General features: G+C 43.7%; 2 protein-coding genes across 2 annotated transcripts in view; one reads left to right on the plus strand and one right to left on the minus strand.

The window, feature by feature from the left end:
• The first annotated feature begins 9 nt into the window (after positions 1–9).
• LOC149372470 (uncharacterized) lies at positions 10–12,332 on the plus strand. The gene is made up of 5 exons (XM_089566967.1): positions 10–207; positions 386–530; positions 4,050–6,666; positions 10,946–11,140; positions 12,232–12,332. The coding sequence occupies exons 2-5, from the start codon at positions 394–396 to the stop codon at positions 12,310–12,312; spliced, it is 3,030 nt and encodes a 1,009-aa protein (XP_089423093.1). The 5' UTR covers positions 10–207; positions 386–393; the 3' UTR covers positions 12,313–12,332.
• Positions 12,197–13,400, minus strand: part of LOC149372471 (uncharacterized) — an 11,821-nt gene continuing 10,617 nt past the window's right edge. Inside the window, exon 5 of the mRNA XM_089566966.1 lies at positions 12,197–12,565. Within this exon, the coding sequence (XP_089423092.1) occupies positions 12,476–12,565 (90 nt within the window). The 3' untranslated portion in view covers positions 12,197–12,475. The remainder of the gene's footprint in view (positions 12,566–13,400) is intronic.

Here is a 13,400-nt window from a genome sequence, read left to right on the forward strand (position 1 = left end):
GGCATCGTGTTGTCACGTTTTCTTGTGTTTTTGTTTTGACTTCTGCAAGTTTCCTTGTTTGTACGCTGCTTTATGAGTTACCAACTGGTGGAAACGATCAGGTTTTGCAAACCAGCTCTATGCGAAGGCGTCGACATGCTTCGCGGGCAGTGGACAAATAGAGCGGCTTTATGATCTTGTTTCGCTGAGTGGGTGCAACTTTGACTGGTAAATTACGTTCGTGCCTTTAATGACCGTGCCGTTGTCGTCTTGTCGTTACCTTGCTCCTCGCTATTTAAATATGTCATTCCATTTACTCAAGTTCCCGGCATTTCAACTAAACAAGTGTTAAGCTGTGAGCTTAGTAGCGTGGAGACGGGAAACTAAGCTGCCGTTCCTTTTGCAGCCGTCGCGATGTCTACGGCTTTCGGGGAGGCCAGCGTTGCGAACGAGACTCCGCTGATGTTTTCGCGGAGTAGCTCTCTCGGTTCACTCAGCAGCCTGGATCAACAAGCCGCGCTGAACGCTCACAATCTGGCAGTGAATCACAGGTAGTGCGGCCTTCTTTGCTTTCATGTTGCAGTGCCCACAGATCTGTCCCTTGATATCCACCTGTCCTGGCCCGTCATGAATCTGGTTCTGTAACGCGTTACTTAATCAAACGTCCGTGTTTCTGGGTCGGTCATCGCGAAGGTGCATTTGATTCTGGAGCCAAAGTTATTGTATTGTAGTCAATTGTTTCGAGCCACCACATTTCAAAATTTCCTTCCCGTGCTGCGAAATGGCATATTTTTATTTTTTAATCTTCCCTGCTTCGACCCCATAGACGACAGTCCCGTAATATATAAGTAAATATGATCATGCCTATTATGTTTTTTTTTAATGTCAAGACAAAAAAGCGCGCATGTGACGAGATTTATGCAAAGATAGCTTTACATTCTGAGCAATGTTTTAAAATAGTATGAAGTTGTGCTAGTTGGTGCATATTTGAGAACATGCTGGGAAAGCAGCGTGTTGACACGGAACGCAAGAACAGTGGGCAGAGGAGAGGCAACACGGCTCGCCGTGTCTTGCCTCTTCTTGTGGTCCTTGTCGTGTGCTGTTTTCTCATCATGTTCCTTGTCTGAGGGGCATCGTGGAGCATGTGGCTTGTACACATCCCTACTATATGGAGTTTGGTTCTGATAGCGTGGGATACGGTTAGGTGGTCTTGCCCTAGGACCCTGGGACAAATGTGGCAACAGTGGCTCTGTTTTGATGGAAGTGGAATGTCAAGTCTCAAAGCCTGCAGTAGTACTTTTGCGTGTCACCAGACACGCAAAAGGTGACACATGCAGTCACCAGACATTGTGGGAGTCAGCATGCTCCACTGGGTAAGGCACACACAAAGTACACAGGGCTGCTCACACTTGGCAGCAGTGTTTTATTTATAGGGTCCTGGGCAAGTGCTTTTGTCTAACTGTGACGAACATTCGCTGTTTTTCTGCAAACAGTAAGAACAGCAGCAGTTTCAAGGCCCACCTTAGTTTACTATTGTCTGTCTTTAAAAGGAGAAGCTTTTGTGCTCACTGAGTGACACGGCATCGCAAAAGGGGGCTAGCTAGGGCTTGTTGAATGGCTCAGACATCATATTAGGCACTCTAGGAACACTGGTGAAAAGTTGGGGGTAGCAGAACACAGCACTAAATGTAGCTGAGCGTTTAGGGAACCGGAAACACTCATAAAGAACAGGAAGTGCGAAATGCATGTGCTGGAACTTTTTTGTTTTCTTTTTAAATTAAGCAAAGTTTTTGCAAAACTTTGATGCACATACTTTCTGCAGGCTAGTTGGTGCATCTTGGAATCTTCACAAAACTGCACAAAAATACAAGGACTGTAAAAAAAGTTGTTTTTGCATCACTTCTTCTGTCCTTTTTTCTTTTGCACAATTTTTCAAAGAATGAAGTCTAGTGTTTGACGGAAACCCGTCTGGTCGGGATGGTACATGACAAAATTAGAAGGCGCCGACCAAAAGAAAGGATGAGATGACGTTTCGGCTCCTCCACGGGAGCCTTGTTCACAATGAGGCAGAACGTAGCTCCGTTGTCCATTTTATACACGGCGCAAGAGCGAACCCAGGCACCTGGCGTATTGGGGGCAAGTTCCCGTCATTCCGATTAAGCGTATGCGCTGTCGTCTGGATAATCAGCGATTCCAGATAGAGGCGTGACATCTTGTCCTTTTCTTTTTCGATCACATGTGCCTCTGCCCAGTCTATGTTGTGTTTGGCGGATACTGAGTGCTCGGCAAGCGCGTTTTGATCTGCGCGCCGGTTTTTGACGTCATTCTTGTGATCACGCAGTCTCCGCTCAAAGTCACCCGACTCGCCAATGTACACAGACGGGCAGTCCGCACATGGGATCGAACATGGATCCCATGGATCGAACATGGAGTCCGCACATGGGATCGAACACATGGGTCCGCACATGGGATTCGATCCCATGTGCGGACTGCCCGTCTGTGTACATTGGCGAGTCGGGTGACTTTGAGCGGAGACTGCGTGATCACAAGAATGACGTCAAAAACCGGCACGCAGATCAAAACGCGCTTGCCGAGCACTCAGTATCCGCCAAACACAACATAGACTGGGCAGATGCACATGTGATCGAAAAAGAAAAGGACAAGATGTCACGCCTCTATCTGGAATCGCTGATTATCCAGACGACAGCGCATACGCTTAATCGGAATGACGGGAACTTGCCCCCAATCTACGCCAGGTGCCTGGGTTCGCTCTTGCGCCGTGTATAAAATGGACAACGGAGCTACGTTCTGCCTCATTGTGAACAAGGCTCCCGTGGGGGAGCCGAAACGTCATCTCATCCTTTCTTTTGGTCGGCGCCTTCTAATTTCGTCATTTTCAAAGAATCTTTGATGCACAAGTTTTTTAAAAGATGTGCTTTCTATTAACTTGTGAGGACTAGTTATGTTAGTTGCACTGTCTCAGCTATTTGGCATGACCTGATTTGTTACACTACAAGACAGTCTTTTATATTCTAGTTCGCTATACTTTTAGTGAAGGTACGTCATGGCTGTGCGAAATTGTTGTGAAGGGCGTGTGAACACACCTAAGTTGTACTCCTTTCGATCCGTGGAGCTTCCATTCTTTATAGGCATTGAAAATTGTTTTGCTATTTGTCGACTATTTGCTATTTTTTCAGCCAATTGCTAAGCGGTCTGGCTTTAATATGCACGCTTTTTAGCATATAATGACCTTGTGCATGTTTCTCATCATTTAGTGCAATTGTATTGCAATGGAAACTAGTAGAACTGAGTTTTGTCATGGTTGTTTGGCATGCCATCTTTGCTTTATGTATTGCTTGTGTGCGAAAAAAAGTGCCTTATTGCTACTTTATTGATACTGAATCTGACTTTTCTCTCTTTTCATTGTATTGCATCTTAGCTTGCTAATTGCAGCATGTTATAGTTGCACATTTTTGTTAAGGAGCTGTTGTCAAAGGCACATATTCTGGTCGGGCTTTTAGCTTGTCCTAGCTATTACATGCTGCTTATGTGCGTAGCTCAGCTTGTGATCATTTGCAGCTGTGCTTGTATTTATTTTCTTTTAGCGGGGCATTGTGCGAAAGTGGCTTGTTCACATTCTTCTTGTCAGTGTTTTTAAATGTACACTGAGGACGAATTGAAGTTGGCCTAGATTAATCTATTAGCGCTTTCTTATGACAAGAGGTAGCTTTAACCGAGAAGAGCTGGAAAAAATTAAAAAAAAATGAAGCAAACGATATCTCAACCCATGGCATCATCACCATTGAGATGAGTTTGAAACAAAGTGTTGGGGGAAAGTATTTCAAACTATACTGTAAATTTCTTAACAATCAAAGCGTCTTTTGCTGAACAAATGCTAGTAGAATCAATAAACATTCAGCTTTTGGCATACACTGAGCTCAAAAATTCAGTGGAATAGTCCTTTATGTCTTAAAAGTATTTAATTGTTTTTGAACCCCTCTTTAGATAATTCATCTTATGGTGTTGAACACATGTGGCTGTTAGACTAGAACAAGATTTGGTTTTTGCAGCCAGCACACAAGTGGGGCTGTTTCTCCGAGTGACCTGCCGGACTCACCGAGCCAAACAATGCCGCCGAGTCCACGTCGCAGATCTCCTGAGCCCGCCTTTCAGCTTCCCCCGTGCACAAAGCCCATGCCACAGCCAGTTGGTGGTGTGTTCCAAGACTTCCCTCGAAGCTTCGCTGAAGAAGGGACTCCCTGTCGCATATCGCAGGCCACTAGCCTGAGTTCTCTCACGTTAGACGATGACTCCGGCAACATTGAAAAATTGCTTGGGCAGGGTGATGAACACAATGCATTTCGAAGGAGCAGCTTCGGGAGAGAGGGTGGGGAGCAAACACAGTTTACGAACACCGCATATTTTGGCCGGAAGCATGTTCGAGACCAGTCCCACCTACAATCTTCTAGTGTGACTGGCATTGATGAAGGTGCAGCAGAAGTGTTTGCAGATACAACACGGCGATATGCCCAGGAGGGCACGCCACGAGGTTACTCTAGACCTGAGAGCCCTTGTTCAATGACAAATGAAAGCAGCTGTCCTCAGAGTGGCATTGGCTGTGATTGGGATGATGACTTTGAGATGAGGCCGCATCAGGCAAAACATCCAGTGCCTTTTGGGAGCAGTCATGGACGAAGGTGGAGTGGTGAACGCGTGCACAAGTCTCATGTCTCAAATAAGCACGTCTCGTTTAATGATGACTGTGTCATGCGGACGTCACACGAAGATGCTGCTGTGCCTTACTTTGCTGAGGACTGTGTTCGGGTGTACTGCACAGAAGGCACACCATCTGTTCTTTCCCATGCACCTTCCCTAAACGACCTAGGCAGTACAAAAGCATGGATGAATCCACAAGGTTCAGGTGGACAAGTGCTTGAAGTCTCGCCTGAAAGTTGTCGAAGAGATGGGCCCCAAAATAATCAGAGCAGCACGAAGTCACAGGGGTGCCACAAACATGTGTCCTTCAATGAAGACTGTCATCTTCAGTCCCCACATGAAGCAGCGTCACCATCCTTTGAAGAAGATTGTTTACGTGTTTACTGTACTGAGGACACGCCTTCAGTACTTTCTCATTCTGCATCATTTACAGACCTCAGCATAAGCCATGATGGAAGCAAAAACTGGGACTCAGCTGAACAATCTCTAAAGATGCCTTGCATCAAAAGGGAGGCACTGATTGATGTCTCTGATGAAGAAGAAGGCAGTGCTGATCTCATAGTGCAGTGTATCCAGTTGGGGTGGCAGGTGTCACAGTCATCGAGCTCTCATCCAAAGGCAAGAAGCTGGAATGGATTGCCAGAGGACTCTATCACTATAAATGCACCAGTCCCAAAGCCAAGGAGCCGAAATAGCACACCAGGGAAAACTGCATCTGTCAGCAGTAAGTTCTCCTGCTCGTCACCTTTGCCGTCTAGTCACTCACCCTCTCAAAGTAAGCAGCACTGTGTCACTCAAGACACTGCGTCACCGAATGCTGATGTGCCATCATATAAATTTAGTGTGATAAGCAGCAGTAACCTTGCTGATAGCCCATCTGAGTTGACGTGGAAAAGCAACACTTTCGGGAATGCGGTTGAGCTGAACAGTGGCCTCAAGGGCTTATCCATCACCGCACAGAGCTCTGCTGGAGATATTGGAAGGCCACATTATACAGAACCGGTCAGATCAAACGGTTGCCTGCAGGGGAAGGATGATGTATGCGGAGGCCTAATTCAGGAACCGCCATTATGTGAAGATAGTAGTGATGAAGAGAATGATGTCCAGTTGCTGCAGGAAGTTGTGATGATGGGCAGGGCACTAGCTGTAAACTCAGAGTTGCCCACATCTCCCAAAAAAAATTTACCTGAAACACCTCCAGTGTCGGAGCCATATCCACAGTGCCCATCATCAAGCACACCTTCCATTTCTGTCTCAAGCCCATTGAAACCACACCATTATGATCAGGATCCCCGTCACAGCATCATTTCAAGTTGTGCAAAAGTGAAAGAAAACTCAGAAATGCCAGTAACGGCCCCTAGTCATGTCCGCTCCAAATCTGAGGCTAGGACCTTTCGAGATAAAAATGAATATTTGTCTGAAAGCAGTGATGAGGAGCAGGACAGCAAGATTTTGCTTGAAGTGATCAGTCTTGGCCGAGCTGTGGTGAGCAAGCAGCAACACTGCAGTGACGAGGGCACAAAACAAGGTGCTGAACATGTTCGAGAGAATATCTTTGATTGTCAGGACACAGTGCCCCCTGTGACTGTAGAAGACTGCTCATGTGCAACTGTGCTGCCTGCAATTGATGATGGACTTCTTAATGAAGAGAAACCTGTGCCAGGTCGTGTGCAGCCGAATGTTGAGGAGTGCTTGATTCAAGATGATGACGATGACGACGGCAAGTTGTTAGAAGAAGTAATCATGCTTGGCCTTTCAAGCGTGCAAAACGTAGCTCTGAATTTACCGCCGCCATCCCTTAGCAAGCAGTCTATAACGGTGCCTACTAAGGAGACACCGATTTCAGTGCTGTGTGCTGAAAATTCTGCACGAACTACCAGCAGTGAAGACACCACTCACGAACCTGTGCAAGAGCGTGTTTGTGCTATTGTGTGCAAGGACGCCAACCTGGAGGAAGAGCGGAAAGACAAGGTGACTACCGTTTATCATTTTGGTGGACAGGATAAGTCATAGTGGTTACTTCCCATGAAAGCTGCATCCTAGCAGTGCATGTTTTTCTTTTCTCATCTCAACTTTCATCCTCAACAAGGTGGTCATTCTTTTTCAGAATGGTCATTGATAACAGAGGCCGTAGTAACATCACTTAAGTCAAGCCATTTTCAGTGCTGAAATTGAGGCACTGCTAGAAAACCCCACACTATCAATTAAATTTTTCTTTTATTTGATTGAGGTGTAGCTCAGAGTGATACTGCAGCCGAGCTCAGATATATTGAATTCAGTTATTTCGAATTATTGGCTATATCAAACTCACACATTATACCCTTAAAAATGCTCTTTAACAGTATAGGGCAGTCGGGTTGTATATTGAAATATTGCCAGTGTTTCGATATTTCAAACTGCACTCTGTGCCCCTGGAAATGGCGCTTCACCTAATGGGCTCTTTTAATTTCTGCACACGGAGACCTTTCGGCTACACGGCTAGTGCTGTGAAACCACTTGATGAGGTGAATGTAGGGTGTGCTTGAGGGGGGCCTTCAATAACTTGTACTCTTTTTCCACTCCGCATTGCTGTCATGCGGTGAAGCAAACCTAACTGAAGATTAGCAGCAGTCCTCGTGTGGCGTGCTTCGTTGCCAAGGGCATTGCGGAAAGCAACTGCACCTTAATTTTAAGGAGTGAAAATTCAATTAATAGCATACTGATAACAAGAGTAGACTTCTTGTGATAGGCAGTGGCTAGTTCCAAAGTACTGTCAACAACGGCTTCAATGCGAATCAGGTTAGGCCTATCAATGCCTAGCAAATGGTGCGCTCCCAGCATGCTAGCATTGGGGCAAATGGGTTACAAATAAGCTTATCCAGTGCAGTTTGATATGTCCGGCTTCGACTGTATTGCTGCTACACCTACCGGCTGTATCAGAAAAGGAAATGTTACTGCATGTCATGAAGTGCTTGTCAACTATATGAGTTGTGTAGAACTGGCATCTTTCGCTTTTTTAAGCTTGCTGGAAGAACATAGTTTAATTTAATGTTTTCAACAAGGTGTTCTGCTATACTAAAAAGTGTTATATTAAAAAGTTAATTGACTGCAGATAATGTAGTACACAACATTTTACCTAAAGAGTTTGGCTGTCATTAATTCCTGACAAAGCGTAAATTGAATAGACTTGTTTAAAGGAAATGTGAAGTTGTGAAAGTATTGTTAGATGAGTTTATCTGCTTCTTAAAAGTAGCTGATTCTGCTCTCCATTCTCTTGAATTGCTCTCAGTTATTTGAGTATAGTTAGCACTTTAGTAAGAAAGTGCTTTGAATATGTTCTCTTTTCGAACAGAGTTTGCTGACTTTCTCCACTTATGCACAGTTCGCAAGCCACAATAAAGCTTCTCCGTAGTTTATATCAATCAGCAGCTAAAGTCTTATTTTTCATTAATAACCTTGCAAATTAATTAATAACCATTACCTTGCATCCTATTATGATCAGTGGGTGAAGGAACAAACGCAGGTTAATGACATCCTAGTCGAAATCAAGATCAAAAAATGGGCTTGGGCAGGGCACGTAATGCAAAAGCAAGATAACCGCCGGTCCTTAAGGGTAACGGAGTGGGTTCCAAGAGAAGGCAAGCGTAGCAGGGGGCGGCAGAAAGTTTGGTGGGCGGATGAGATTAAGAAGTTTGTGGGGATACTGTGGCCGCAACTGTCAAAGGACAGGGTTAATTGCAGAGACATGGGAGAGGCCTTTGCTCTGCAGTGGGCACAGTCAGGCTGATGATGATGACCAGTAATAATATTTCTGAAGTCAGTAGAGTGTCCTTTCTTCTTTTATATACATCTAAAAGCCTAATTTGTATTTTACTCTGTCTTTTTTAATAGTTTTTTAATAGTAAAAGAAAGTAACAGCAGTAGAACCATAACTTTGTCGGGTGACACACATTTGCTTTTGGGCTTGGCTTGCATTGAGGTAAAGCGGTTGCTAGGGCATAACTATGGTTTTCCTTCTCAATTACCTTGGAAATGCAAACATTCTTATTGGACTTCATTGGGGTCAGATATGTTGCACTTGAAAGCAAAAACTAGACTGTAGTGATCAATCAAAGCACGATACTGTTTTGGACCTCAGTTTCTTTTTCAGCCAAAGTTCACACAGTTGGAAAATTTTTTAATCTATATTTTACAACTCTGTAGGTCTGCTAGGAATACAGCTGCTCCCGTCGGGGCATTTAAGGCAAAAAAAATTGTTTTTGTTTTCAGTTATTTCGCACACACAACTTTGCAAAAATTGTGAAACCTGCATGACAGTCTTGCACATAGTTTAATTCAGTATTTTGGTTTTTTCTGCTTGAACAAAATTGGTGTGGCAGTTGCGCAGTGAGAGAAATCTTGTGCATTCCATAAGTGTTTAACTAAAAGCTGGAGTTATTGTGTGTTAAAGCTTGCTGCCAAGGATTCACCCATTTTACGTAGCGTGGCTCAAATGAAAATAATCGAAAATATGGCCTGAACCGGTGACATCTACAGCAGCATCTAGGAACCTACATTTGTGACCACTGTCTTCCTTTTTTTTTTTTTTTGCGCAGCTATACAGAGCGATATGCTTCACATGTTTTTATGATAGTCTCAACTATAAGTTAAATAATCATTCTTTTTGGGTAGCTTTGAAGTGGAGGTGAATATTTTGTGATCACATTTGTAGGACAGAAAAAATTGAAGAAGAAAAGGAGCAGTGTGACAGTACTCTTCAGATACGGCCAAAAGGAGGATGTGCATTGGAGCCACATGTATAAATGGAATCGTGTCAGTATGGATTTTTTTTCCCCCTTGACAACATGAGCTTTGTGCAAGTTAGAAATCTCTGGCCATTAGAACTGTGTGTGTGCCACAAGGTGATGGTAGCGATTTCACGGTTGGAGCTTTGTAACCAGCTTTTTCTTTGAGAACGAAATAACATCATTGCTGTGAATCAGTGTTATTGTTCTCTTTCATGTATGGAATGAGTTCACCTGCCATTTGATGCTTAAAAAAGAAAATGGGGAGAAAACAATTCGTTGTTGCATTTCTGGCACATGTGAAAGGATCTTTTTTGACGTGCACATCACTTTTTTCAGCACTGCCAGATTTCAGCATGCTTCAAAAATATTTAAAGTTACCATACTTCTATTTATTTTGTAGTCAAAATCGGGCACTGCATTATTTGTTTGAATAATCAAAAAGTGTGAATGTTAATGCTTTTTTTTTTAATTTTAATAGTACAGGTTCCCACAGTATGAAAGAAAGCAACCAGTTTGCACAAAAAGAGAACTTTTCTGATTATTTCTGTGCTGAAGTTGAAAATGACTTTTGGATAATAAAGACTAGAGGAAAACTAGTTAGAAAACTGAAAAATTGGGCTTGTCATGCAAAATAATGAACAAGTAATTAGTTTAATGCTGAAACTTTGTTCCGTTTTGTATTTGAGGGAGCTGTACATGCACAAACTTGCGACCATGCCTGCTGTCACGCTAGGAAAGAATAAACAGTGCAGGAAGTTTGTGTTAAGTGCAGTCAGTTACCATCAGAACCTTTTCTGTCCCCCGTGACAACTTTTTCTGGCAATGGAGTGGAAGCATAACATGCCCTTCCCAAGCAGCAAAATATAGTCCCTGCTTGCAGTTATTAGTTTTCACTTAAAATAGTACGTTGTCAGCATTTTTTACTTAGGGCATATTTCTAACATAGCTGCCAACTTTGAGCGTTGAAAGTCATGTGGAAAAAAAAAAATTCTTGATTACAACAAATTTGCTTCGCTAGTTACAAGAAGCTTCAGTAGCTAGCACCAGTTGCTCCAGTGAAGGAATTAAATTATTGTAGGGAGAGCAACACGCCAGGCAGCTAGGCGCACCATCATGCGGCCAAACTATTTGGCGGAATGATGCAGTCGTGGATGATCTGCCTTAGTAGGCTTCCCTTCATTGCCACGAAAAACTGTTGCCGAGTGTAGTTGTGGTATATCCAAAGATTACCTTTGATATTAGCACAGAACTTGTGTTGTCGAAAATGCAGCAATGTCATTTTTTCCTTCTGGACTTTTCAGATGGTGCTTCCATTCTAACTGAGAATGTTTTCCCTGTAGTGCTCACTTTTGTGTTATGTTATGTACATTTGCGCACGTTCACAAAAATGCATTATGCACCTACGGGCTGAAGGGCTTGTGCTTTATCCTCATACCCCTTCCTCTACTATAATTACTCCATTGGTAACTTTCACATTTCTGCAGCCATCTTTACCTCCCGAGCCTCCAGCCGATTCTTCAGATCGTGTCGTCCAGATTCGTCTCAAGCTGCCGACTGGACGAACACTGACTCGACGTTTCTTAGCATCAGCTGAACTTGGTGTACTGCTGGTGTACCTGGACTCACTGGGCTACCCCGTCACTAGGTTCAAGATACTCAAGAACTGGCGTAGACAAGAGGTCAGTGCTTACAGCTCTTCAGCCGTGCTTATTATGGGACCTGGACGGTATTGTGCGTATTTTTGTGTAAAAATCTTGGTTGCTGGCTGAGCCGCGGTGGCTCAGTGGCTATGGTGCTCGGCTGCTGACCCAAAAGACGCGGGTTCGATCCCGGCCGCGGCGGTTGAATTTCTTTGGAGGAGAAATTCTAGAGGCCCGTGTACTGTGCGATGTCAGTGCACGTTAAAGAACCCCAGGTGGTCGAAATTTCCGGAGCCCTCCACTACGGCGTCTCTCATAGCCTTAGTCGCTTTGGGACGTTAAACCTCATAAACCAAACCTGAGAAAATATCTTTTGGAAATTCGACAGTTGCATCACACTTGCAGTGATAAGAGCTTCCCATAGCGTGCAAAAAAGCAAAATGAAACAAAAAGGCTGGCATTATTTTGAGATGGTGGCAAGTGTTCAAATACAGCTAAAAAGCTCGAAGATGTTACGAAAAAATGTGTGCTAGTAGGTCATCGTGCCTTCTTTTATACTGCATTTTAATTCTACTAGTAGTGTTTTCTTTTTGTGTGTACAGTTTCTGGAAGAGTGGAAATATCTTGAAAGTGTCGGCCGAATTGGCTGAAAGACACAAAAAAATTTGCTTTTTCTGAAAGCATGTTGTGTGCAGTGTTGTGTTAACTGAGCTTACACAGTTTGCAGTTGATGTCTAGTGAAACCTTGCACGCTTAGATACAGTAGAACCTTCTCCATGCTTGTGTAGCATCCTGCACTAAATTTATAATGAATCGGCACAATATTCAATTGTGAGCTGAAGGGCGCCTTTCAGTAGGAAAATATGGCAAAAATACTGCAGCTTCAAGTCAGGTCTAGCATGTGTGTAGTTGACAGCTGCATGCACAACAAAAACATCAAATCTGGAGTTCCTTGTAAAAACACTGCACTTGTTGAATGTGTTGTAGTGTAGCCTGCACGCTGTAGCCTACTCAAGCCATAATTAGGGCAGTCCTAATGGAGTTGTGTTTGTAGTTGTTGGCTACCACTTTTGTTGCAAGATTGTGTTTACACAGTTTGAAGCTGAACAAAACTTTATTTCACATTGCAGCTCGCAACTGTGAACCCAAAACAGACACTGGAACAGCTGAAGCTTTACCCGAAGAAGACTTTGACAATAAAGGAACGGTAGCCTTGGTGGTTTTTATCAATGCTGGTTTTTCAGGCTCATTTTTTCTTAAGCCTTAAAAACAGTGCAGCACGCACCAAGTGCTTGGTACAACAAAAACTCAATGCTTAGAATAGTATGAAGGCTTCCAAGATGTGGCAGCGGCAGGTTAGGTATCAGAGTCTTCTCAGTAGTCTTCATCGTTTCCTGTTTCAAAGTACTGTGCCTCTCTGCGAGACAGAAGTGGCGCGTAATTGCCATACTCTGATGAGCTGGTCTGAAATGAAATGTATGGGTGTAAATCATTGCTCGCACTTCATGGAAAGAAATCTCACTATTGTGTACAAGCATGAAGCACTCTTCAAACACATCATTATGAAGAGTGGCATCTTAGGCTGCTAAGCAGAGTGGCAGAGTGAAAAGCATGCATGGTGCTGAGGAAAAGCAGCAGCAGTTATGCCTGTGCAGCTTTTTTGTAGCAATGCCTTTTTGACAGTTGTCATACTTTTTCTTTTTAACAAAATGACACACACCTAGTCATTGACATGAGATCATGTTGGCATGATCTCATTCATGTGCAACAAAAGATGCCGTAATTAGAGCCAAAAGTGCAGGTATTGCTAAAATGCACATAAGCTGAGTTGCACACAGTGCTCTGCATATATCTCGACAGCTGCATGAAATTTAATACACAGCGTGTGTGCATTGTGAGGTAAATTTCTTTGTATCCACAGTAATGTTTAAAGGGGCTCTGAAAGGGGATTTAATAAAGTTGCAGTATGCATGAGATGTTAAAGGACACTGCTTCACAAATATCCTGAAGCAAGATTTTTTTGATGCGCTTTGTAGAAGCTGAGTTATCTGTAGTCACAATTTGAATTTCAGCCTTTCCCTCTTCTCTTGTCACTTTCTGCACGTTGAAAGGTTGGCGCTCCTCCACCAAGGTGGGCGGAGCTTCCTGACCAGCCGGAGCTACGTCATTTACTGGCCATGGCCATGGTAGCTGCCCGACGTCTGAAAAGATCTAACCACTAGCCATCTCTGAGCTGCTATACGTAGAGCGTGCGAGCATGAAAAAGTTGTCAGAAAGGGCTCGCCGATTTTCGCACGTG

The sequence above is a fragment of the Amblyomma mixtum genome, chromosome 1 (genome assembly GCF_055824585.1).
Source record: "Amblyomma mixtum isolate Tamu chromosome 1, ASM5582458v1, whole genome shotgun sequence".
Taxonomy (NCBI): domain Eukaryota; kingdom Metazoa; phylum Arthropoda; class Arachnida; order Ixodida; family Ixodidae; genus Amblyomma; species Amblyomma mixtum.

Excerpts from the sequence above, each read along its gene's own strand:
- LOC149372470 (XM_089566967.1), top strand. The coding sequence starts at position 394 with ATGTCTACGGCTTTCGGGGAGGCCAGCGTTGCGAACGAGACTCCGCTG. Across the intron at positions 6,667-10,945 it reads AGGAAGAGCGGAAAGACAAG|CCATCTTTACCTCCCGAGCC; the intron begins GTGACTACCGTT and ends ACATTTCTGCAG. Across the intron at positions 11,141-12,231 it reads AGAACTGGCGTAGACAAGAG|CTCGCAACTGTGAACCCAAA; the intron begins GTCAGTGCTTAC and ends TTCACATTGCAG.